Source organism: Camelus dromedarius, chromosome 14, assembly GCF_036321535.1.
Source record: "Camelus dromedarius isolate mCamDro1 chromosome 14, mCamDro1.pat, whole genome shotgun sequence".
NCBI classification, from domain to species: Eukaryota; Metazoa; Chordata; class Mammalia; order Artiodactyla; family Camelidae; genus Camelus; species Camelus dromedarius.
The window spans coordinates 47,401,201-47,426,388 of NC_087449.1; the positions used below are offsets into that span (position 1 = coordinate 47,401,201).

Sequence of the window (25,188 nt, forward strand, 5' to 3'; positions counted from 1 at the left end):
AATTTCTTTATTTCCATCAACTGGCACAATTACAGGGCCTGCTGAGAAAGAGAAGAGCAGCTCCTGAGGGCCAGACACTGGCCTGGTGCTATCAGGCAGGCACCCATATTGCTGGACACTGGCCTGGCCCCACACCTAGGCCTTGGTGTTCTGCTGTTGGACATGAACATCAGCCCCAGACAAGGCCAGTCCATGACCATGAAGGGTTTAGACAACGAGACCACTTCGTAATCATGTCTGAACTTGGACACAAACAAGGACATTACCAAATGACAAAAATGACCCAACATCCCCCTCTGTCTGCATCCTGGCTAACATGAGTGACGGCTGCTTCTTTACCAATTACAACTGGCGTCTTACTTCATTCCTCTCATCTTCTAGATAAAACTTATCAAGTACCCAATCATAGAATTACATTGACTCCCTGACAGCATCCAAGGAGTTTCTGCTTCTTTGAACCCTCCCCCAAATCACCTAACACAAGCCTAGTTACTACAGTGAGTTTTTTCCAACCTCCTTTTACTGAGACACCCCACAGTTCCCAGGGCTGTGCATTCTCCCTTGTTGCCAAAAGGCAGTAATCCCAACTTTGTTCAACTGCTGGTGGATTCCTGGTGGTCTTTGACTGTGGTTTGAGGTTGGGTGTGGGAGGGGGAAGGGCATTGAACTACCTTATGGAATTAAATCTGATGATGCCTGGAGAGTACCAAGTATCAGGGCCTGGAACATAGTAAGTAAGTGCCAAATACACGCTGGTTATTAGCGTTGTATTTATCACCAAAAGCGTCCTCCTCCTTTGGACAAAGCTGGTGCACACCCAGTACCTCTCACCAACCAGCACCTTCTTTTCTGAAGTCTGTGCAGGCACCCCCTTAAGTTTGCCCCCTTCGCATCTCCTCACAAACCTTAACTCCACATTGCAGACCCCGATCCTGGGATAACCTTTATCGCCCATGACATCTGGTTCTGCTGTCTGCCCTTTGGGGCCCCCGTGGAGGACACTCTGTCAGGGTGTTTAGGCAACATAGCAGGGATGGCAGCGGGGCCAGGTCGGCAGTGGAGTGATCATCAGGCTTCAGTAGCCCTTTTCTGCTTCCTGGCAGAGCAAATGCTGTGCAAATGGAATTTCCATCACCCACTCGCCAGAGCCGCGTGGGCCAGAGGAGCCGGCTGGATTCTTCAGTGCAAATGTACTCACAGCTGCATCCATCCGCGAGGGGCAGCCCCAGGGGCTGCAGAGTCCTTTCGTGCCCACTGCTGCTAATTGCAGATAATGCATTAAAAATACAGAGCCACATCTGTTCATTTCAACATGAGTATCGAGGAATTTACGTGGTTTGTAATAACAGGGTGTGAGAGGAGGAAAATGCTTATTCTGCCTGTGGGCCCAAGGCACAGCTGTGAGCAGAGAGCTGGAGGTGTAATTTCTGGTGCCCAACAAATTTTTTGGGTGACAGCCAAGCCCTTCCTCGGAGGCACCAATGGATGGAGCCAGGTATTTCTCCGGAAATTCCATGTTATGTCACCAGCCAAGCACAGATCGTGTGTCTGGGTGCTCAGGAGGCCTCCTGGCCCAACCCTGCTGGGCGTCGTGTTCCTGAGAAGAGGAGACTGACCAGAGCCAGGCTCAGGACAGAGGGAGCAAAGTGCTTCTCAGGAGTCCATTGTTTATTTTCCAGCAAGCAGGCTAAGCACCTTGCATAGAGTCTCAGTTCCTCATCTGCAGGATGGGGGTGTTTAAAGTTTCTGCCTCATTGAGTTTATTATTAAATAAGGTGTTACGTGTAAATTGCCTCAAACAGTGCCAGGCATGGCATAGGTGCATAGGTAAAAGTTTTCCAGTATTATCTTACTGCATGTCGAGCATGGTGTTAGAGTTTAAGGGTACCAGGATAAATAAGGCAGGGCCCTTGCCCTCCGTTGCAAGTCAAGGAGATGAACACCAGTTAAGATGTGATATGCAATGCAATGGTGATGTGTTATGGGAGCACAGAGGAGGTGGGAGGGACAAAGAGGGCTTCCTGGAGGAAGGGACACTAAACCTGAGTCTTATCTGGCAGGTGGAAGTTTACAAGACCTAAAAGGTAGGAAGAATGAGTTCAGCCTCTAGTAGCATGTGCAAGGGCCCTGAGGAGGGTGTTAAGAGTATAGTGCTTCTTGAGGAAATACCGTAGAGCAGGACCTTAGGGTAGGTGTATTAAGTATCTATTGCTGTGTAACAAATTACCCCAAAACTTTTGGCTTGAAATATTTATTAGTTCACATTTTTCTATGTGTTAGGAATCTGAATGTGACTTAGTTGGGTTCTCCAGCTTAGAGTTTCTCACAAGGCTGCCATGAACAAATCTTCCAGGGCTGTGATCATCTCAAAGCTCAGCTGGGGAAAAGGGTTTGCTCCAAGCTTATTCACATGGCTGTTGGAAGGGCTGAGTTCCTCCAGGCTGCTGATTGGCCACTGCCTCAATTCCTTTCCAAAGGGCAGCTTTCAACATGGCTGATATCTTCATCTGAGCAAATCTGAGACAGAGATAAGGACAGAAGTCACAGTCTTTTACAACTTAATCTCAGAGCTGGCAGCCCATCAATTTTACTGTATTCTATTTGTTAGAAGCAAGTCACTAGGTCCAGCCCATACACAAGGCGAGAGGTTGTCCAAAGGCAGGAAAGCCAGGAGACAAAGATCATTTAGTCCTTTCTGAAGCTTCCTACCACAGCCTGCCCTCCAGCCCACAGTGATTCATGTCCCTTCAGCATGCAAAATACAATTACCTCTCCTCAAGGTCCTGAGAAGTCTCATCCCATGAAAGCATTAGCTTGAAGTCAGAATTTCATCATCTCAGTCAAGTTTAGGTGTGGATGAGGCTTTTGGGTGTGGTGCCTTAAGTACGGGTCCTCGACCACTGTTACTCTGGACCCCTAGTTCTGCAAAACTAGAGGGACAAGTTGTCTGCCCCCACATACCCCACCTACAGTGTGGGGATAGGCACAGGACAATGGCTATACTCAAAAGGAGGGCAGGGAAATGTGAGGCCTAAAAAAGCCCCTGGCCCATTGCAATTCTGAAATCCATCCAGGAAAACATTAGAAGTTTCTTGATTAGTTTCAAAATCTGGGCATATTTAACTCCACCTTCTGAGCTCTTAGTTTCTCCCTCTGAGTCTTCCTAATTTTTTTTTTTTTTTTCATGAAAGGAAGTGCATGTTTGAAGCTGACTTTTCTTCAGCCTGCTTTCTGCTGAGAATTTTGGGAATCCAATGACCTCTTTTTATTTTGGAATGTCTCTGTCTTTTTCAGTCCAAGCTGATGGTGTTTCTTCATCAATAATTTTCCCAGAAACTTTATGGGATTTCTGTAACTTTCATTGTGATTCAGTCTATCACACAAAAGCCACAAGCACAAGTTTCTTTGAACCAGACTCTTCTCTACCTTGGGCTTCCACTAAGATGGCCAAGGGACAATCTTCTAATGCTTCCCAGAGGCCCTACTGTTTGATCTTGAGGATCTGTAAGGCCCACCCTAATCTCTTTAAAAGACCTTCAAGTGTGACTGAATAATACTATGATCCTTTAATCTTCCTGTGTTCTTAACCAAAGGCTGCACAGTCACACCCCAGCTTTATCTCCAGACCACCTTTTCTTGACACTGCTCAAAGCCATTTCTTTTTGTTTTGTATTGCTTTGTTTTTTATTTTTTTTTAATTGAAGTATACTTGGTTTACAATGTTGTGTTAATTTCTGGTGTATAACATAGTGATTCAGTTGTGTGTGTGTGTGTGTGTGTGTATATATATATATATTCCTTTTCATATTTTTTTTCATTATAGGCTATTACAAGTTATTAAATACAGTTTCCTGTGATATACAATAGGACCTTGCTGTTTATCTATTTTAAATATAATAGCTAGCATCTGCAAATCACGAACTCCCAATTTATCCCTCCACTCCTTCTCTTTCCCCCCACCCCCTGGTAACCACAAGTTTGTTTTCTATGTCTATGAGTCTGTTTCTGTTTTGAAAATAAGTTCATTTGTCTCTTTTGTTTTTTAAGATTCCACATTTAAGTGGTATCACATGGTATTTTTCTTTCTCTTTCTGGCTTACTTCACTTAGTGTGACAATGGAATGCTACTCAGCCATTAAAAAGAATAAAATAATGTCATTTGCAGCAACATGGATGGACCTGGAGAAAACCATTTCTTAATTTCAGCATCCTTTGCTGTCTTGGGAGACTGAGAACTTTAAAAGCTATCAAGGCTGGCTTCTTTATTTAACCACCTTTCCCTCAACTTCTCTCTCTTCTCATGTAAGCAGTGAAAAGAAACCAGGCAGTACATCCAACACTGCTGGGACAGCTCCTTAGCGAGATCAGAAAGTTTATCAGGTACATGTCCAGGCTTCCACGTGACTGCAGGGGACACTGTCGCTAAGCTTTCTTCCCTACATAACGAGGATCCCTCCTCCAGTTCCCAGTAACAGGTTCCCTGCCTCCCTTTGAGCCTCCCTGGCAGCACCTCAAAGTCCAGGTTCTCTAACAAGCTCCTCAGAATACTCCCAGCCTCTGCACTCTGCCCGGTTCCAAAGCCATCTCACTTTTTACGGTATTTTCCATGACACTCTCCCTCTGTTGATACCATAATCTGTATTCATTATCTATTTCAGTTTGTAACAAATTACCCCAAACCTTAGTGCCATGAAACAGTATCTGTTACCTTCGTTTCTACAGGTCAGGAATCAGGTACGCCTTAGCTGGGCCTGTCGTAAAGCAGTGGCAAAGGTGTCCACTGGAGCTGGGGAACCATCCGCTCCCAGGCTCACTCACGGGTGCAGGCAGGATTCAGTTCCTGGCAGGCTGTGTTGACTAAGGGCCTCGGTTCCTCGCCGGGCGTCGGCCAGAAGCCACCCTCAATTCCTTGCTGTATGGGCCTCTCTACAGGGTAGCTTTCACCATGTCAGTTTGCTTTGAGCAAACAAGCAAGCAAGAGAGACAGTCTTTTATGTAGCCAAGTCACTTCTGAAGGGATGTCCTGGTTACTTTTGCCCTGTTCTGTTCACTAGAACAAAGTCACTAGGTCCAGCCCACACTCAAAGGGAGGAATCACACAGGGGTGTGAATACCAGGAGGCGGGCTTCACTGGGAGCCATTTCAGAAGCCGGGTGGTTGCGACAGCACAGCTCGCCGGGCAGCGACAGCCTGGTTGTGCCACGTCAGACCCCGTGGCGATGGGCCACCCGGAAACCTTTCACTGTCGAAGGGGAGAGTCTTAAAATGCCACGCAGCCAGCCAGAGCAGAGGAAGGATTGGAAAGGAGCAATGGGTGGGGGGAGCTGTTGCAAGGAAATGCCCCATGAGAATGCTCATCATGTCACTAATCTAACCCAGAGGCCAAGGCCAGCCTGGATGGTCCTATGACCCCCTTTCGGCCTTTGCCCTGCTCTTCCTCCTGCCTGAACTGCCTCTGCGTGTGTTGCCCTCACCTTCTTTAAACCATCCTTTAGAGGCCAGGGCAGGCACCCCTCTCGCCTGAGTGCTTCTTACACACAGACTCCATTTACAGTGATGTCCCACACATTTCGTTCATTCTCCAGCACACCTGTAGGGCAGGTATTGTCTATGGGCGTGTGATTAGAGGTGCATGACAAGACAAAAAGGTGCCAGTGCTTTGTGACTTCACCCTGATGACCTCACCCTGGCCACGGACCTCATCCCCAGTCTTAGAGGCCCAGAAACTGGACCTTTTTGTCCTCAGATGATGCTTTAGTGGAGGCTGAAATCAACTCTGAGATCCCAGTGCTGCTGTGTGGCCCAGATGCTAGTCAATTGTTTGCAACTGGGATCAACTTCTCTGATGGGATTTGAGGGAAGTGTGTGTGTGTGTGTGTGTGTGTGTGTACATACATATGTACACACACACACACACACACACACACACACACTTATTTCTCTGTCAAGTTCAGAATCAGTTGGCAGATGAAGGAGACAGACAGACAAGGATCAGCCGGTCACCTTTATTACTGATGAACTGATGAGAGAGCAGACCTGAACACACTTTGCAGGTGGGGTTGAGGGGGAATGGTGAGGGGAGAGAGGAAAGCAGGTCAGCCCCTCCTCTCGAAGTCACTAGGCAGATAAGTTATGCCTCCTCTTCAGAGTCAATGCCAGGGCTGCTCGTGGGGAAAGAACTCCCTGGTCCCGGGACCAGCAGCATCAGTATCACCTGGGAACGTCTCAAAACACAAATTACAGGCCCAACTCCCAGAAAAATTGAATCAGACTCCACGGGTAAGGCCCAGCATTCTGTGTTTTAATAACGTGATTCTAATGCAGGCTCAAAGCTGAGAACCACTGGTCTAGTGGGAACAGCTCTGCAGGGAAACACGAGGCCTAGGAAGAAGTGTTCGAAATATTTCACCTTGCCTTCTCCCCACCCCCGGGAAAATGAATCACAGGGAGAGAGCTTCACAGCTTCCACAGCTGGTTTTTAGCTTATAGCTGTTCCAAGGAGGACCACGTGGAGGCTCCTGATTATCTCCCCTCCGGAAGGGAAAAACGCCGTGGGTTTGGTATTTGCTGGCCTAGTCTCTTTCTTTGGCAGACCTTAGAGGGGCTAGCTTCCCCTTGTTGGCACTTGGTAGTCTCTGAAGACTCTAGGATGACCATTAAGCAGAAGTAGAAATAAAGCAAGTGGATCCCCTGCAGAAAAACCCTCTGTGGCTCCTCACTGCACTTAGATTTCAAAGTAAATGCCTTGCCAAAGCCTGTCCCTCTCCGACTGCATCTCGCCAGCTCACTCACACCTCCAGTCATTCTGGCCTCCCTTCTGGCCATCTAATGTGCTGGGGCTACTCCTGCCTCAGGATCTTTGCACTTGCTGTCCTTCTTGAAGAACTCTTCCCTAAGACCTTGGCATCCTGGTCCTTCTTGTTCTTTAAATCTAAATGCACATGTCAGCTTCTCTGACCATCCATTTAAAGTGCCCTTAACCCCATTTGTCATTGTTTATCTCATTACCCTGGTTTATTTTCTTCAGAGCACTTGACAGTATCAAAAAATGACCTGGGCTGCTTATTTGTTGACTTATGTATTACCTCTCTCCCTGTCACTGGAGTATGAGAGCTCAGGGGCCTTGCTGCATCCCTAGCACCAGAACAGTTCCCGGCATAAGATTTACATAAATATTTGTTGAATAAATGAATGAATAAATGGCCACAGGAAAAGGCCCTCGGAGATAAGTTTCCAAGTAGAGTGATTCATCAAGACAGCAATGGGCCCAAAGACTGCCTTCTTCTTCCCGAGGGCAGGGCCCCTGAGCCCAGCTGTTTCGGCCCCAGTGGATGCTGGCCCCACACCAGATAATCTGCCTGCTTTTTGCCTCGCCCATTGTCTTAGGCCCAGACTCCCCCAACTTTTCCTCCTCCTCCTCTCCCTCCCCTTCACTGTCATTACATTACTGTCATTAGAAGCCAGCAGGTTCACACCCTCCTGTCATCTTTTTCATAAAGGAATACTAATAGAGTTAGTTTTCAGCAGGGGCACTGCAAACTGTTGTCAAAACTCTGACTGGCCACCCACATTCACATAATTAATCACGCAGGAAACCAGAGAAGGGTGGCAGGAGGGCTGGGGCCCAGCTGTGTGGGAGCCCTCTTCCCAGAGAGGACTGCAGTGGAACACACAGCCACTGCCCACAACAGCCCACAGCCCACTCGGACCGCTCCGGAGTCATACAGATCAGGATCTAATTAGTACTCGGGGCGGGGGGTGGGGGGTTCTCCACCTTCAAGATGTTGGCAACAAAGGGAAAAAAATTAAACAGGTAGGGGAGAAATAAGGTTGAAGATGGTTTCTTTTAGAGTTATGAGGAAGCTGGCATTTATTACATAGTGTATAAATTATCTGTTGCTTTGTGGCAAATTATCACAAACATGTTGGTTTAAAAAACACACATTCATTATCTCACCATTTCTGTGGCTCAGAATCTAGTCACAGTTTCGCGGGGTCCATTGCGTGAGGTCTCACAAGGCTACAGTTGAGGCGTGGGTCAGGGCTGAGTTCTCATCTGGAGGCTCGACTGGGGAAGGTCACACTGTCCCACTCACGTGTTTCCTGCAGCACTTAGTTTCTGATGTCTGTGGGACCGAGGGCTTGCTTTTTGCTGGCGGTTAGTCTGAGGTCACCCTCAACTCCTAGAGATTCCCCACCATTTCTTGCCACATGGGCTTCCCCAGTCTGGCCACTTAATTCATCCAACCAGCAAGGATGATCTCTGGAGCCAATCGACTAGCACGACAGAGTTTTATACATCATGACATAATCACAGAAGTCACATCCCATCTCCCCTGCCCTATTCTTTTGGTTCAAAGGAGATCACAGATGCTGCCCACATTTCACAGGAGGGGATCGTATAAAGGTGTGAACACCAGGAGGGGGACACCAGGGGACAGTCACCCTAGAGGATCCACCACAGTACCTCTTATGTGCTAAGGAGTGTGCCAAATGCTTTTGTGTGTGTTACATCATTTAATCACTAAACCAACCTGTGAGGCAGGCGTTGTCCCCTTTGCACAGATGAAAAACCTGAGACGAAGGAATGAGAAGGTCCTGCCAATGATCAGAACCACGTGTGCTGGGACACCAAGCTAACCTGTGTGAGCAGAGAAGCTGGAGAGTCAGCATCTTTCCAGTGAGGAGCAGAGGCCCTGGGGAAATAGGGGAAGGGGCGGCAGGAGGGTTCTAGCTGTGATATGTGAGACCAGGAGGAAAGATGGCTGTGGATTACACGTTGAGGAAGGAGAAGATTGAGAGTGCTCTGTTGTCATCTCTCTTTTCTCAATGAAGCAGAAAATGAGGGTGTCTCCTAAGAGAGTGGAAGTTGGGCTGGAGGGAAGCAGAGCCAAGTTGGAAGAGCAGCTGTGGGGAATGGGGAATGGGGAACGGAATGTTGCCAGCATCCGTACAAGGTTGCCGAGGAGGATAAAGCTGCTCCCTCTGAGAAGACATCAGCAGTTGCCTTGGTGGGTGGTACTCCCTCCCACCTTCAGCATTTTGTGTAGTCCTCCCTGTCCTCAGGCTTTGTAGTGCTGTGGTTCATGCCGGCATCCACTCCTCTTGTCGGGGCAGGAACCTAACAATAGACGGTGTTGGTCCTCCTGGTGCCCAGCACAGGGTCTGGGGCATGGGAGCCCTTCATAAATGGCCTACCTGATTCTAGACCCTGAATTTCTAAATCACTGCACTATATTACCTCTCACCTCCTAAAGGCTCACCCGGTTCTAAAAGACTTTTCAAAAATATGTATTTTTACTTTTGTTCTGAAAGTAAAAGTTCCAACAACAGCAGATTACAAAGACGAGAGTCCCTCAAGGAATAGGGGTTAGAGGTGGAATTAGGGAAGTCTGCTGCACACAGAACCTGGTGACAGAAAAGCAGTTTGCATCTTGGCCCCGTCTTTTTGACATCAGAAGTCAAGCACCATTTCAAAATATTCCATATCAATCTATATTGATTGGTATGAAATTTTGCCCACGGTATATTGTTTCCTGAAAAGTACAGTTACAGTACAGAACAATTCTATTTATATCAAATTACCAGTTTTGACTCATTTTAAGTGGCAGGAAATCTAACTCAGACCGTCTCAGACAAAAAAGAAGCACGTAGGCTCATCTTCAATCAAAAGTCTGAGATGCCAAAGGGACTAACATTCTGGGCCGAGAATGAGGCAAATGGCTGCCAACACCCCCTCCCCTTCCCCAGGGCTGCCTCCTCCCTTAGGCCTCCTTACACGAGTCCTGAGATCCACTGTGATTGACCAGCGTGTGTCCCGTGCCCATCATTGACCCTGTCACTGTGGCCAAGGGAATTCCTTCTGCTCAAGCCTTGGTCAGGATGGAGCTGGTGTGCTGTGAGCAGGAGGAAAAGGAATGGATGCTGTGTGGTCCAAAAGGTAGCAAATGTCCACTGTGTGTTATGCTTATATCCACAGAAAAATGACTGGGTGGATGCCCACCAAAATGTCAAGAAAAGGGTTTTCTCCAAGTTGCAGCCCTTGGGGCAGAGTCAGATGCCTGTTTTTGTAAAATCAGCCCCGAGCTTCATCTCGGCTAGGAGAGGGACCACCACGGGAGTCTCATGGAGGTCCACTAATAGTATGTAAGCCTTGCTGGAGGACCCATTCTGGAATTACTGGAGACACTGAGTCCCCGAACCTCTACTGGGGCCTGCAGTGGGAGCGTGACCTGAGGTCCAGCCTTCTCCGCTCCTGGTGTTTGTGAGCCTCACTCTGGGTAGGGTTCCCCCGACCTGGATTACCGTTTAGGACCGGGATGCTCCTACCTCCAGGACTCCTAGTCGCTTTGCACCTGGAGACTCCCACCCCACCTGGCCCAGCCCAGCCCGGTGAATACTGACCACACACACCCCTTGGGACGCCGTTGCCCCTTCTCCCAAAGCCAGCCCCTCTCAGGATCAGTTTCCAAACCCTGATCTCACCTCCACTACACCATTCATTTTTCTCCCAAAGTGGCAGTAGTGGCCACTTGAACGCCACACATGAGACCAGGGACAGGCAAAACAGTTGAATGGCATTTTTATTTTAATTGGATTCATCAGCCGTGTCTGACTCAGTTTGTTCGAACCCTCTGCGCTGGTTCTTAGCCGACCCTTGGAGGCCCTTCTTCCGGGCACTGAACTGTGTACGGTAGACGCCCAGGTCCTCGTGGTACTTAGCTCTCAGGAGAGCTGCTCTTTGCTCATAGGGCTGCTTGTCAATGTCTGTCGTTGCCGACCACATCTTCCCCGAGGCCTTTGCCACCTGCACCACCGACCAGTTTGGATTCTCCCTCTTGAGCTGGGCATAGTGGTCGTGGCAAAAGAGTAGGAAGGATGATGGAGGCCGTCTGGGTGCCCGGGGGTCCCGCTTTCTCCTTTTCTTCCTCCTGCCACCGTAATTCATCATCTCTTCCTGGTACCGGGCTTTGTCGAGCTTGGCCAGGGCTTCGTACTTGGCCTTCTCGTGCTTTGAGATGGCCCTCCACTGTTCCGAGCACCTCCTAGAGAACTCTTTAAAGCCAACACAGGCATTTGGCTGCTGCTCCTTGAACTTGCTTCTGTAATTCAGCAAAAAGTGGATGTAAGAAGAGACATTTACCTTGGGTTTTAGCTGGATTTCTTTCCCCATGTTCATAAGGTCATCTTTTTTCCTGGATTCAGGAACTTGGACAGCAGAGACTTTTGTCCCTACACTCCAGGAGCAATTAGAAGGTGCTCTGCTTGTGGTGAATTTTTCTCTCTGTAAGAGCTGCAGGTCAGGGTTGGCCTTTTCAGTGGTGGTGGCATTGTTGGGTCAGAGGGGACTGTGACATCACTCCCAAGCTGGCTGCTCCAGGCATTTACATACAGGGATTCTCATTGGTTGGAGACTTGGAGGTCACTCTTTGCTACTCTTGAAAGATGATGGTTCACCTGGAGAAAACTTCACAGCAGTGACTTTCCTTGGGGTGTTTCTCCTTGGCCTCCTGGAGGCAGAGGGCTTTGCTCAGTTCGGGGAGTTTTCCATCCCTCGGCGGTAGTAACGAGCCACGGGGTCTGCCTGCCTCGCCATACGACTGTCAAGATGCCGCGTCATCCCTCCCAAAGACAGGCTGAAAGTAATGAACGTGAGGAGGTGGACGGTTCCAGGGCTGTCACAAGGAAACGTGAAGTCTTTCTGTTTGCCTTGAACAGCGGCAGCTCACACTGTACAAAGAGTTTAGTAGTAACTCTAAAAATAATTGGATATGACAGCTGTGACTCGGCGCCTGTCAGGACAAAGTTGTCTAATTTAAAACCCAAGCACTTGGGCTATACGTCTGAACTCCTCATTTCTCTGAAGAAATTTGGGGGGCAGGGGAAGAAGGGAGGAGAACCCGAAGATTTTACTGATTGCACTGGAGTCCCTGGAAGTAAGATCAAACCCCCAGCTTTTGGGGAGGCTACCCACTCTCATCTCAGGGGTCCCTGTTTCTTGGGGCAAGAACACAAAGCTCCCGCAGCTACCCTCCAACCATCTGGCTTCTGGCTTTTCAAAAAATAAAAGAGTTGCAAATATTCCACCAGTTTCCCAACTGGACAGAAAAGGAAAGAGAATAAAGGTGTCGTTTATTGACCTTCAGACGCTGCGAGGTACTGGCTTGTTTGGTCACAGAGCTGCTACGACTCAGCGCTCGCTGATGGAGCCTTTTTACAGGACTAGAACGCTAAGCATCACTAAGGTGACAGTCAGGCTGTTCAGGTAAAACAGCCACTAGCAGGCTGGCGCCTGGACTTGGACCCACGTTTCTGGCTCAAGTCTGCCCTTCATCCTGCCCACACGGGACAGCCATCTCGGGGGCCGAGGGGCCGGGTGTGAGGTCACAGCAGCTGAGCCTCACAAGAAACTTTGCTGAAGATTAGGCCACATTCTGAATTTTTGCCAAGGCCATGCCCAAGGCTCCCAGACTGATTTCCGCCTCCATCTTGTGCAAAAGAAAGATGGACATTGGCTGGCGTCTCCAACCGTGAATTCCAGCCCCAGCTCGCCACAAGGTGACCGGCCGGGCTGCCCAAGCCAGCCCCTTCCTTCCTGTCAGCCTACGACTTCTCGCCTCTGAAGTGGGTGTCGTGGCATCAGTGTGCCACTGGCCAGGAAGGGCCCGCCAGGTGACATGCTGCAGTTTTGTGGCTGGATTTGGAGGCCTGTGAGAGAGCAGACGCCGGCCCAGGAGGTCTGGGCTGGTGGTGGGGCTGAGAGGTCTGGCCAGTGGTAACAGAGTCTGTACTGGGGATGCTTTTTTTCTGCCTAGGTAGCTTTTTTTCGCTCTGGTTTTTTCTCTTGAGGGGCCAGAGGTTGACTCATCTGTTTGTTGGACTTGAGCTGGGCTGCCAAGATGAGTGAGACAGAGCTGCTTCCTGAGACAGACGGATGGGTTGTAGGGAGAACTGGCCTACCGCCCCTATAAGTTAATCAGCTTCAGCTCAGACTCACGAAAAACCCAGCAGCTCATCTGTGCTTCTGTTCACAGCCTTCCACTCCTTTCAGGAGGATGGGATCCAGGAAGCTTAACCCCACAAGAGCCATCTGGAACACAGCAGATGTAGGGCGAGAAGACAGTAGGATAAAAGCTATGGCAGTCCTCTGGTGTCTAGGCCACACTGCTGACTTGGAGGGGTGAAGTGGGGGGCTTCTTTGTCTGGGGGAGCTGCAAAGGAGTGAATATACCTGACTTTCTAAATCGATGCTGTGTGCTGGTGTCTGAAGTTCGCTCCTCCAGACCCCCTTCCTGCCCTTCGCCACCCTGCTCTCAGCCCTGGGAAGCTGATGGGTATGGACCACATGAATGGGTCCTGTGCCCTCAGGCTTCCGTTTCAGTTTGGCCAACGGGGACCCCAACAGGACATCAGGGAGGGCGGGAGGTGAGGTCAAGGCATTCATCCTCTGCCTCCCTCCCCGCGGGCTCGCCTGGAGCTGGCTCTCTATCCCCAGACTGAAGGTCCCGGCTCCTTTTAAGGAGTCCTCTCTAAATGACACTCTCCTCCCACATTCAGGAACCGCTGCCTCTCCTTGTCCCCTCCTGCCGAGGGCGGGAAGAGCTCTGCTTTTACTAGCCTCTGAGGAGTCTGCTGTCCCTTGTGGCTTTCTTATACCTTGTCCTTCCCTTTGTAAATAGCCTCTTTATTAAACACTCCTCAAGTTATTCTAATTTGAGTGGCCATCTGTCTCCTGCTGGCTTCCTGACCGGTGTACCATGTTTCTAACCTTCCACTGTGAACAGCCGTGGAGGTGGGTGAGTAAAGCAAGTGCGGGCATCAATCCAAAGGAGAGCTTCTGGAGGCCCAAGGGCTGGGCAGTCACACAGCCTCGAGGGGTCTGCAGGGGCCAGTGTGCCTGCCAGGCAGCGGCAGCAGGACAGGGCCACATGGCTTGCCAAGAAGCGTCTAACGTCCTTTGTGTCATGAGATGACCTCTAGGCAGGGGCACTGCTCCAGAGAGCCAGGTAGTAAATGTTGCAGGCTTCGCAGACCACACATTTTCTGTTGCACGTCCTCAGCTCTGCCATTGTAGCTCAAAAGTAGCCAGAGACAACACAGAAACCAGTGAGTAGCTGTGCCCCGATAAAACTTCACAAACACAGGTGGTGGGCTAGGGGTTGTAAGCCTGCCAACCCCAGGCTAGAGATGTGAGTTTGGCATCTGCAAACTTTTTCATTGCAGTCTACAATGAGAAATGTATTTTATACCACGACCCGTTCATGTGTGTGCCAACTTCATAATAATATTTATACATCAGCGCATTTAACCCTCATAACAACCCTGTGTTGGGGACAGGGTCGGGGGTGCTATTTGTATCTCCATTATCAAGATAAGGTGTCTAGCACGGAGACTTTTCAGAAGCAGACGTTTTACAAAACTGTACTTACTATGCAAGTGATACCCTCTTTTCTATTCCGTTATAATCTCTTCTACTTTATCTTCTGTATTTAAAACACAGCCCACAGACTGATCGTATGACCTCCTCTAGGGTCACAGTCCATGGGTGGATTTGCAAAACACTGTCTAGGCGGGCTGGGCGGAGCTCCCACCTCGGAGGTTGTAAGAGCCTGTGCTCGGCAGTGATAACACCACATGGAAGGAACGTGGCCCGGCATATCTTTCGTCACAGTGTTTCTCAAATCTGGGGGCAAGTGTCAAATTTGAGGAGCTTTTAAAAATCCCAGGCCACAACCACAACAACAGGAAGAGCAAAGGGCTGGCGGAGGCGTGTGATCAATGCTGTGATGCTTCCCCAACCCACTGCTGCCCCTCCTCCTGGAGGGCGGGAATCAGCGGCTGCACTCACCCTCTGAGCAAGGATTCTACGGCAGGTAGAATGATGGCTCCACGAAGATGTCCACCTCCTGAGCCCCGAAGCCCATGGATATGTAACCTTACATGGCAAAAGGAGCTTCCCAGATATGATTACGTTAAGGTTTTGGAGATGAGAAGATTATCCTGGATTATCCTGGGCAGACCTGATGTAATCACCTGGGTCCTCATTAGAGGAAGGCAGGAGTGTCAGACTTAGAGATGGAGGCGTGATTTCAGATGCGGAGGGTCAGAATCAGAGATTTGAAGATGCTACGCAGTTGGCTCTGAAGATGCAAAAAGAGACCACAAGCTGAGAAAGGAAGGTAGCCACTGAAAGCTGGGAAGAGCAGACCAACTGTTCACTCCTCAAGCCTCTGGAGGGAGCGTAGCTCAGTAGACACCTTGACTTTGGTGCAGTGATACCCAGTTTGGACTTCTGACCTCCGGCATTGTAAGATAATATATCTTGCTTAAATAAACCTTGTTGATTCAAGCCACCAAATGTGCCGTCATTTGTGAAAACAGCAATAGGAAGTGAACACAGTATCTTTCTCATCCAACTGGGGGTCTGTAACTCTTCCTGTGCTATTCTTAACCCCTACTTGGGTTAATAAAGATGAGAAATGGATGCCGCCGCATATTGGATTAGTCGAGGGAACAGGGAGTGCGATCTTACTCAATTTTACACGCTTCTTCTCTTACTCATAGACTCATTAAGTCACTAATTCACTCTCTCAGTTCATTCACTCCCTCATTCACCATTCATGTACACACATGCATGCACGCACACACACACACACACACCTCGGTAATAGCTGTGAGTTGCTGGAGCAGTGTGGCTGCTGCCTTGATGGCCACTGAGGGAATGAATGTCTCAGGAAGAGAGATGGTGGTAGAGAGAAGAATCTGCAGTTTCCTGGAAACCAGACTGGCGGGGAAGGCAGGGTCCTAAGAAGCTAGATCAAGGCTCTTCAGCACTGACCGCATGCCAAGAGCTGTAACTCCATCAGATGTGACCCTGGTATTTGAACAAAAAATGATAATGCTTTAGGTATATCATCTCCAGAGAGATTAACTTGTCCAGGGCAAATGAGAAATGTTGGACTGGACCCTGGAACAAAAACCGGGGTGGGGGGCATTAGTGGAAAAACTGCGGAAATGTGAATAATATCTTGCATTAAATTAATAGCACTGTGCTAACGTTGATTTCTTAGTTTTGATACATGCAGTGTGGTTATGTAAGATGCTCATATTAGGGGAAGCTGGGGGAGGGATATACAGGACATTTCTGTACTGTCTTTGAAACTCTGTTCTCATTTCATAGCAGTAAGTGACAGCCAGGCCTCAAACTCAGGCTGGCTTGACTCCTAAGTCAATGTGTTTAGCCTCCACTGGTGGTCTAGGAACTCCCTTGGCTGGGGCCAAGGAGAAGAGGAGGCTAGGAAGGAACAAGGCCAAGTATTACAGGAGGAGAAAGGGTTGGGATAAGGGATCTAAATCTCAACACTTAAGGGATTCAGGGGAGACTTTTCTTATCTGCATTGATTCTGATTCCAGACGCATCTGGCAAAGTTATCCCCAGTTCATAACAAGCCCTGAGTCCAGCAGGTAGACTGACCTGGGTGGCCCACTGAACCACACTGGCATCTGGGGGTACACGTGGAGCCTGGGTCCACTCCTAAGGGTGGAGGCTGGCCGAAGCCGAGTGAGGGTCAGCACCCAGCCCAGTGGACTAGTGACCAGATGGACAGGAAATGGGACAGGTGATCAGGCACAAGGATCGGGTCAGCACGGGGTGGGGCTAGGCATGCCCATTTACCTTTGGCGGGATGCAGCAACGGGAGAGAGGACCAGTTCTAGAACAAGACCAGCTCAGGAGATCACCACCACAGCGAGCTGTGGAGACCCCTCACGGGCCTTGACAAAGCCACTCCCTTACACCACAGAGTAGGAGGAGTGGCCCCAGATCTTTCTGACCATGCCCCTGCCTCTTTCAACCACAGTGGGCATCTTTTGTTTTGTCTGCTGGCACCCCTCCCTTCTTTCAAGCACATCCCCTCTTGGGGAAGACTGCCCCCCAGATCAGTAGTGGGTTCCAGCAGGGCCCATGCCCTTGGCCCCAGGAGTGGGTGCACCCTCCAGCTAGACTAGTTGGAGGCTTCCAGTGAGCTCTTTCTAACTGGGACCAAGGGAAGAGATCTCTGTCTTCTCCCTGGAGGTGAAGATGAAAAGGTGACTCAGGGAGCTAGAAGGGGTGGCCATAGTTCCAACCTTGAGCAGCTGCCGTCTGCAGAGAGAGGGTGGAGCCTGCAGGCAGAGCACAGCACAGACAGGACACAGAGGGAGGGCATCTGAGTGGCATCTGAGTCCCCGGGTCCAGTCATCCCTGGGGCCAGCTACGGTTTGGCTACAGCAGCCAATAATTTCTTCTTCACCTGGATTTGATCTGGATTTCTGCCACTTGAAACCACAAGTGTAAACCATTAACTTAGACATGATGGGGGTGAATGATATAAGAAGGCAGGAACTCCCCTCCCCTGTTTTTCAATTCTTACTTCCCATCTCCTTCCTATCTCCTTCCTCTCCGCTCTACTTGTGTTTGCTCCAGCAGAGTAATGGCTGGGTCTCCGGTGTGTGGTTCACACTGTATGTACGGACACTAGGACATCGTGGCCCTCAATAACAGCCAATGCTTTTTGAGAACTCGCTGTGTGCCAAGCCTTGTACGGAGAGCTCCGAAACCCATTATCTCACGTAAACCTCCTAGAGTTCTAAGAGGTGGGTGCAGTTGTTAGCCTTATTAAATAGATGGGGAAGCTGAGGCCCAAAGTAGGTCAATTACTTGGCCAGAGTTAGACAGCTGGGAAGTGTAGAGTGAAGACTTGAACCCAGGCAGGTGCCGTCCAGGACCCACCTGCTTAATCTCTACCCAACACTGCTCTGTATTCAGTAAACGTTAGTCCCTTTGCCCATGAGTCTCCCTTGCTGTACCGAGATAGGACATGACCAAGAATTGTGGCTGCTGTGTCTTGAAGTCTTAGCAGGAGTTTATTTATTTATTTGTTTTCACGGAGGTACTGGGGCTTGGGTGGGGGGGTAAATTAGGGTTCTTGATTTTCATGGAGGTACTGGGAATTGAACCCAGGACCTCGTGCATGCAAAGCATGCGCTTTACCACTTGAGCTATGCCCTCCCCCCAGCAGGAGTTTGTGAGCACCACTGCATCACCTTGAATCATCACAGTTGCACTGAGATGCACACTGGGAAAAGAAGGGCTCAGGGGGGTAAAGCAACCTCCCCGAGGTCACGTAGCCAATGGATTTGGAGGCAGGACCAGAATCCAGCTGCATCTGACTTTAGGACGGCTTCCTGCCTGACCTCGTGTCCCTGATCCCCGAGACGTTTGAGCCCATCCATTCTCCAGCCTCCTGGGAGGCTCACTCCCTCAGCCAGGGCTTCAGAGCTGCCCAGCTGCCAGGCAGGGCTGGCCAGCTGCCTCCTGGAGGAGGAGAGAGAGTGTTGAGGAGGCTCCAACTCAGAATGGCAGTCGAGTGGCAGGCAAAGGCTGGCGTGGGAGGCTTCTCAATAAGCCATCTGCAAACATTTCCTCTCGAGAAGTATTATCCAAATGTAATCCCCAGAGGACTCTGCAAGGCATACACTGCCACCCTCCCTGGAATAGAGGCAGGTCCCTTTTCTGAGTCAGGTTTGTGGTGACAGGCAGAAGCTGGCCACGGCTGAGTAAGCCGGAGCTCATGGAGGCCAGGCTGGAGCTGCCCAAGGGAGAGAGGGAAGGTGGCCGCCAGGAGCATCTGCTATGCTGGGTACCCCAGAGTGCCCTGCCCCTTCGCCCCTGCACTGTCCTGTCACCAGAGTGGATGCAGACATCTTTACGTCCCCAGGGAAATGAGGCCAGGCTGTTCTTGGGTCTGCTTAATCCCTTTGTGCTCTGGAGGGTAGGGCTCAAGGCATTGATAAGATCCCATTTCCTCCCTTCTCAAACCTAAACATGGGAGTAAGATTGTTTACATCTATAGAGACACCTACTGTGTGTCAGGCAGAGTCCTGGACACATTATGTGCAAGAGTACAGGAATCCCATTTCACAGATGAAGAAACTGAGGCTCAGAGAACTTAAAGCACATGCCCACATTTCACAGCTAGTTAATAGTGGAGCCCAGGTTCAAATACAGGGCTGTCTGTTTCCACAGACCGGGCCTTTAACCCTTGACCTTCTTAAACCTATTGCTTCTGTGTAGGGGAACAAGACAGGTGATGAACTAGACAGGTGTGTCTCCATCTAGGCAGAGACTGGAGCCAGGAAGGGGAGAGGGTCTAGGTAGAGCATGAGTGAGCCTTGGTCACCAGGCTTCTAAGACCTGCACCCTAATACTGGACCAAGCCTGATGGGGTAGGCTTTAATATCTTCGGGCATGGAGACCATCAGTTCTCTAGGTTGCATCTCAGGTCTAATCTGTAACAACAGAGACTCAGGCTGAGGGCAAGGAACAGCCAGCTGAGGGCCCAGCAGCTGGTGAGGGCCTGGACTGCTCTTAGATTCTGTCCCAGTCTGACTGGAACAGGACCCAGAGGAGGACGAATGCATGAGGTGCAGGACATCTTATAAGAGTGATGGTTGGGGGCAGCAGCAGAGGTGGAAGAGATGATGCTGGGACACCCTTTTCCCAGATCTCCCCCGGGAGAGCCAGGCCTTCTCCTGGACAACATGAGTGCACAGTCCCATCAGCTGATTGGCTCAGCTTGGGTTACGTGGCCACCCCAATCCAATCAGCTGTGGCCTAGGGTCACGTGGCTGCCCCTTTCAGGAACCATGAGTTGAGGGAGGAGACTGATCTTCAGAGCCATCTAACACTCAGAAAAGGGTACAACCACCTGACTTAGACCTGGAGACAGAAAAGGAGAGAGTTGGGCATCCTCTGAAAGGTTGTTGGGGACCCACCACAAGCCCCCTGGCCCAGAGCTTGGCCCCCAGCACCAGTTCCCATCTCCAGACCCAACCCCATTCTGTTCACTGTAGCATCATGGGCACTGCCTCTCCACAGAGTCAGGAAACGCCTCACCCAGCAGCCCTGCCCACTGAGCAGGGGATGGAAGGAACTGACACCCCAAGCCACTCCCCAGACCTTCTCAGTGTGCCCCCCAATGCACAGACCCAGGACATCATGATGACACTCTCATCCCAACAGCAGGCACAGCCAGGAGCCCTGTCCCTCAGCACTCCCAGGCTCAGGCACTCACCCTCCAGGGAGCAGTGCATCTGGAGGAAAAGCATTTACCTGATGTAGGTTGTGTGGGTTCCCTGGAGCTCACAATTAGCTGAGCAGGGAGGAGCCCTAACAATTTGTTGAGTTTATTGAGTTGCTTCTGGGGAAGAAGGAACATTTACCCATGTTGATTACCAGACTCCACTGTTACTGCTCTGGGGATACGTCATCATGAGAAGAGTTTCCCAAAAAGGGACCAGCAGCTGCCAAGAAAATGGGGACCGAGGGCTGAGGGACCAAGGGGGTGGGGCAGCCTGTCTTCATGGGAGATCAAGATGAACCCCAGCGTGGCTTCCAAGCTCCTCCCTGCTGTCCTCAGGCTTCCCAGCTTACCTGTCTTTTCCTCTGCTTTCCCCACACATGCCCTCCACTTCCTCCAGCAGGACCCCATTCATTCGTTCATTTACTCAAACGTTCCTTCTTCCCATGAACAGTATTTTCTGAGCCCTTCTCCTCTATCCAGCACTCACAAGGTACTGGAGAAAGAACTGAACAAGGAAGAAACCACTCCTGTCTTCAGGGAGCTCAGTTTGATGGGGAAGCAGACCCCTGAAGGATGCTTAATGAGACAAACACTGTGGTGGAGAAAGTGCTAGGACTCTTTGCAAGAGAGGATGAGGTACCAGGGAGAAGCCCACCAGCCTTCCTGGAGCCAGTGGCCATGAGATAACACTGATGGATGAACAGGAAGTAGCTAGAAAAAGGGTAGGGGTGGTCAACGTGGACAGGGAAAGTGTGGCCAGCAGGTGAATTCTTGATCTTTGGAAACATTCAGAACAGATCTTGGCTGACCATTTGTCAAGGATGAAGGAGCTGGGATTCATATGTAGCTGGGCAGCAGAAGGCCCTTGAAATTCTCAAATAAGATGTTAAAACCAGCAGGTTCCCACTCCTGACAGCAAAGGGAGCTCATTAGAAGAGATGCCCTGCTCTTGAAAGCAAGAGACTGCCCTTTGCTGGTTTGTGCATTCATTTTCCCCTTCATTCATTCATTACATGTGTAATAAAAGTACTTTCACCATCTCTACCCAAGCAGCGCCCTGGAGTGGCTGGTACTCCCAGCTTTGATAGACCTTCCTTTCCGATGCCCAGTGGCACTCGGAGCACCTGGCTGCCTGCGGGCTGTCTCCCACCCCGACCCTCAGCGCCCATGCACTTCGGGGCCCCCGCCAGCTGAGCCCTGCACTTTCTGAGAATCAGATGGGTTGGCTGCCAACTCTCTCGGTGCCAGTCATACTTGTTATTGTAATTATGGGATTTAAATTAAACATCACATAAACTGATGAAATATGAGTGTGAAAGGAAGTATAGTTGCATCTGTGGAAACTAAATTGAATGCTTTGGCCTGATTCCATGAAGGAGAATCTCTAAAAAGAATTGCTTCCTAAATATTAGGTGCGAGTGAGTGAGAGAACGGCCCCCCACTGAGCCAGGTCCAGCGGGGGGCAGGGACCAGGTCTGTCTCGTCCACAGCTGCATCCTCAGTGCCTAGCACAATGCCTGGCCCATCACGGGTGCTCCGCAAATATTTGTTGACTGGATGAGCGGTGGCAAAATTGGAACTGGTGAGCCATGCATTACGAGTGTCATTTATGTAAGATAGACAATACAGAAAAGAAACCATGGTCAAGGGAAAGACCTGACTCATGCATGAATGGACTGGCAGACAAATGTACCTTTAAGTACTGTTACATTACAGTGAAATGTTTAAGCTGTGTATGTATTCTTTTACTAATCCCTACTTAGAAGTTGTGTTGTTTTTTTTTTTTACCATCTGCATCATCTACAAGGCTTCTATGGTCGGCGTCAGTCAACTCTGTAAAGGGCGAGATAAATATTTTTGGCTTTGCAGGTGATAGTTCCTGTCACAACCACTCAGCTCTGCCTTTGTAGCACGAAAGCAGACACTATGTAAATGAAGGAGCGTGGCTGTGACCCCAGCAAGACTTTACTGACAAAAGCAGACAGCAAGCTGTCGTTTGCCAACCCCTGTTCTCTGGAACTGATCTGTTCTGTGTGCCAGGCACTGTGCTATGTGGCTGGACACATTGAGCCAAACAAAATTCTGTCCCTGTGCTTATGGGGTTTGCCTTCAAGTCAGGGAGATGGTTATTGAGTCAAAAGATGATTGCAATTTGTCAGGCTCAGTGCAAAGGTGGGGCGTGTCCATGGTGCATAGGGAACACCACAGTGGTGGAGGGAACTGCTCCTCCCCTAGGGGCAGGGAGAGGGAAAGGTGGAAAAAAAGAGGCATGGGATTAGGTTTATGGGATCAGTGATGTTTTCCCAGGTAGTCAGGTGGGGTAGCAGGGAAGGGCATTCCAGGTAGAGGGAATAGCATATGCAAAGGCTGGAAACATGAAAGTACCTGGAGCTCAAAGTGGGTATCGCTGGAGAGGGAAGACAATAAAAGGCTTAGTCTTGATCCTGGAGCCAGTGGACCTTTGCTGCTGGGTTTCCAGCAAAGCAGCAACTTGAGCAAATGCTTCCCCGACACCTTCACAGAGTCTGGAAAACGGATAGGGCAGAGGGCAGATCAGAAGCCTGTCTCTCTAGTGCAGGTGAGGGGTGATGCGGTCATGGGGTGGAGAAGACTTGATCACAGTTGGCCATGGGAGTGAAGGAGGGAAGGAATGAAGGATGATATCTGGGTTGGGTGACTGGGAGGAGGGGGCAGGTCATGGGGAGAGAGAACACTGAGGAGCAGGAACACTGCAGGGAAGCTTTGGTTTGCTCAGAGCACAGTAAACAACCCCTAAAACATACAGTTAGGCAGCCAGGAGTTGAATCTTTTTTTTTTTATTGTCGTTTTGTTGATTAACAATGTTGTGTTAGTTTCTGGTGTACAGCATAGTGATACAGTTATATATATACACACACACAGACACACACAAATTCATTTTAATTATAGATTATTACAAGCTATTGAATGGAGTTCCCTGTGCTATGCAGTAGGACCTTGTTGAATCTTTATAGGATGCCTCAGGCCTCTCAGAACTGCCTCAACACCCCGGGTGAGCAGGCACTGCTGGGAACCAGAGCCTTGGGAAGCCAAGGGGCCTCTTTCCAGAGATAAGTCTAGAGGCTGGGGACTAGCAGCCTACAGCCAAAGGAAACTTGCATTGATGCCAGGCCTTCACCCACTTCCTGGAAAATATATAACATCATGGGTTTGTCTTGGACAAAGGGTTTTTCTCAACGTAGCAAGAGTCCTAGACATTTGACTAAAGAAAAACTGATATGGAAATCATTTGTGTTGAGACTGGATGTCAGGGCTGAGTCAATGAAGTCTCACTTCAGGGATGAGAGGGAGCTTGGGAGGGGGAACAGGAGTCAGCCTCCAACAAGGGCCTGGGTACCCTTTGCCACCGCCACCAAGACATTTCCAGAAGGGTTTCCCTAGTTGCAGCACAGCATCCTCCCCATCCCCTGGGGAGAAGAGCAGATGGCAGGAGGGAAGGGTAGAGGGTTTGGGAGTGGGGTGGCAAGCATCTCCTATATGTCATATTCTCCCCCGGGCAGCCTATGGGTGGAGGGGTGATTTATGCTTAGCCCTGGAAGATTCTTCAAGCCTGAATCAGATCTAGGCTGTGCACGTAGCTTGGTTAATAGATCAAGCCCACAGAAGGTGCACTGGAAACACAGAAGCCAGAGGCTATTGACTGAGGAGTGGAGATTGCACAGAGGAGACGTAGAAGCTATACCTTGTAGATGATAGGCTTTGCAGGAACTTCCCATGTCTGGGGAAGCACAGTGGGAGTGGTACCCACTGGCAGTCACAGTGCTTGTACACAAGATGTGCTTCGTGAGTGAATGAATGAACATTCCCCCGAGGATGCCCATTTTAGGGAATGCTGAGATTCAAACCAAGATCTCCCAGTGTTCCTCCCTCTCAGTTTAAAATTAGACAGCATTTCTTTGCAGAGTCACTGTTGTCATCTTGCGGGGGCGTCTCTCAGCACCCCAACTATATGAGAAGCTTCTTAAGAAGGAATGCTTTCCGCACAATCTGCTCTGAGCTCTCCTATTACCGAAAGCAGAGCTTAGAGCTTTCTGCAGAGGAACTCAAGACTACTTTTTCCATAATCAACTACATGCATTTAAAGGAGTGATTTTTTTTTTCAATTCTCCCCAAGCCAGATTCCATTAATGAAGCCCCATTTAACAGAAGTCAATTTACCAAAAAGAAAAAAAATGAGCGTAATTGCTTAAATACATTTTATGTTGTACTGCAGTAGCAATTTCCTGGGCGAACTTGGAATTGCCTAGGCCCCACGTAATGAAGTTAATGTGGACAGAAAGGTTTGAAGGGGAGAATCTCTCTTTGTGTTTCTCTCCTTTAATTATGATTCTAACAGGGAGCAAAATTAAAGAGGATCCTGGGGGGAGGAGGGAGGGAAAGAAAAGGAACAGAATGGGATTCAGCCTAAACTGTCCCACTGCCTTCCTACCCTGAGTACATAGGTTCTAAATGGAATGGTTTGGGTTTGAATCCCATTTCTACCACTTAATAGCTGTGTGGCCTTGTACAAGTTTCTTACCCTCTCTGTGCAGCCAGGTGGCGCCATGGCATAAAGAGCAGCAAGGGCAAAGGCAGAGAAAAACAAAAAAGCACTGTGTGTTCAGGTTCATGTAAAGTCTTCTTTTAACCGGAGAATGGGGTGTGTGTGTCTGTGTTTGGGGGGTGGGGGGTGATGTGCTCTAAGAGGGTAGGCAGGCAAGAGTAAGACCAGGAAGGTGACATTTGATCAAAGGCTTTGAGGCAGTGAGAGGGTGAGCCAGATGGAGATCTGGGAGAAGAGCCAGCCAGCTGGCAGAGGGACCGTCAAGTGCAAAGGCCCTGGGGCAGGAGCGGGCCTGGCCAGTTTTGAACAGTCTGGAGACCCATGTGACTGAAGCATACAGAATAAGTAGAGGAGGAGACAGGAGAGGTGAAGACACACTGGCTTTTCTAAGGCCTATCGGCCCTGATAAGGTCTTTTACTCTAAGGATTGAAGCCATTGAAGGTTTGTTTTGAATTAACTCTATTAGGATACAATTCGCATGA

The 25,188-nt window shown here is 49.7% G+C and overlaps 2 protein-coding genes across 2 annotated transcripts in view; one reads left to right on the forward strand and one right to left on the reverse strand.

Annotated features, from left to right (window-relative positions):
* The window catches only part of CSMD2 (CUB and Sushi multiple domains 2), a 575,319-nt gene that overhangs the window by 246,413 nt on the left and 303,718 nt on the right, over positions 1 to 25,188 (forward strand). The gene's annotated exons all lie outside the window — the stretch shown is intronic.
* HMGB4 (high mobility group box 4) lies at positions 10,573 to 11,435 on the reverse strand. Its single transcript, XM_010976042.3, has one exon. It carries the CDS (start codon positions 11,177 to 11,179, stop codon positions 10,589 to 10,591), a length of 591 nt encoding a protein of 196 aa, XP_010974344.1. The 5' UTR covers positions 11,180 to 11,435; the 3' UTR covers positions 10,573 to 10,588.

Coding starts and splice junctions, on each gene's coding strand:
- HMGB4 (XM_010976042.3), bottom strand. CDS start 11,179: ATGAACATGGGGAAAGAAATCCAGCTAAAACCCAAGGTAAATGTCTCT.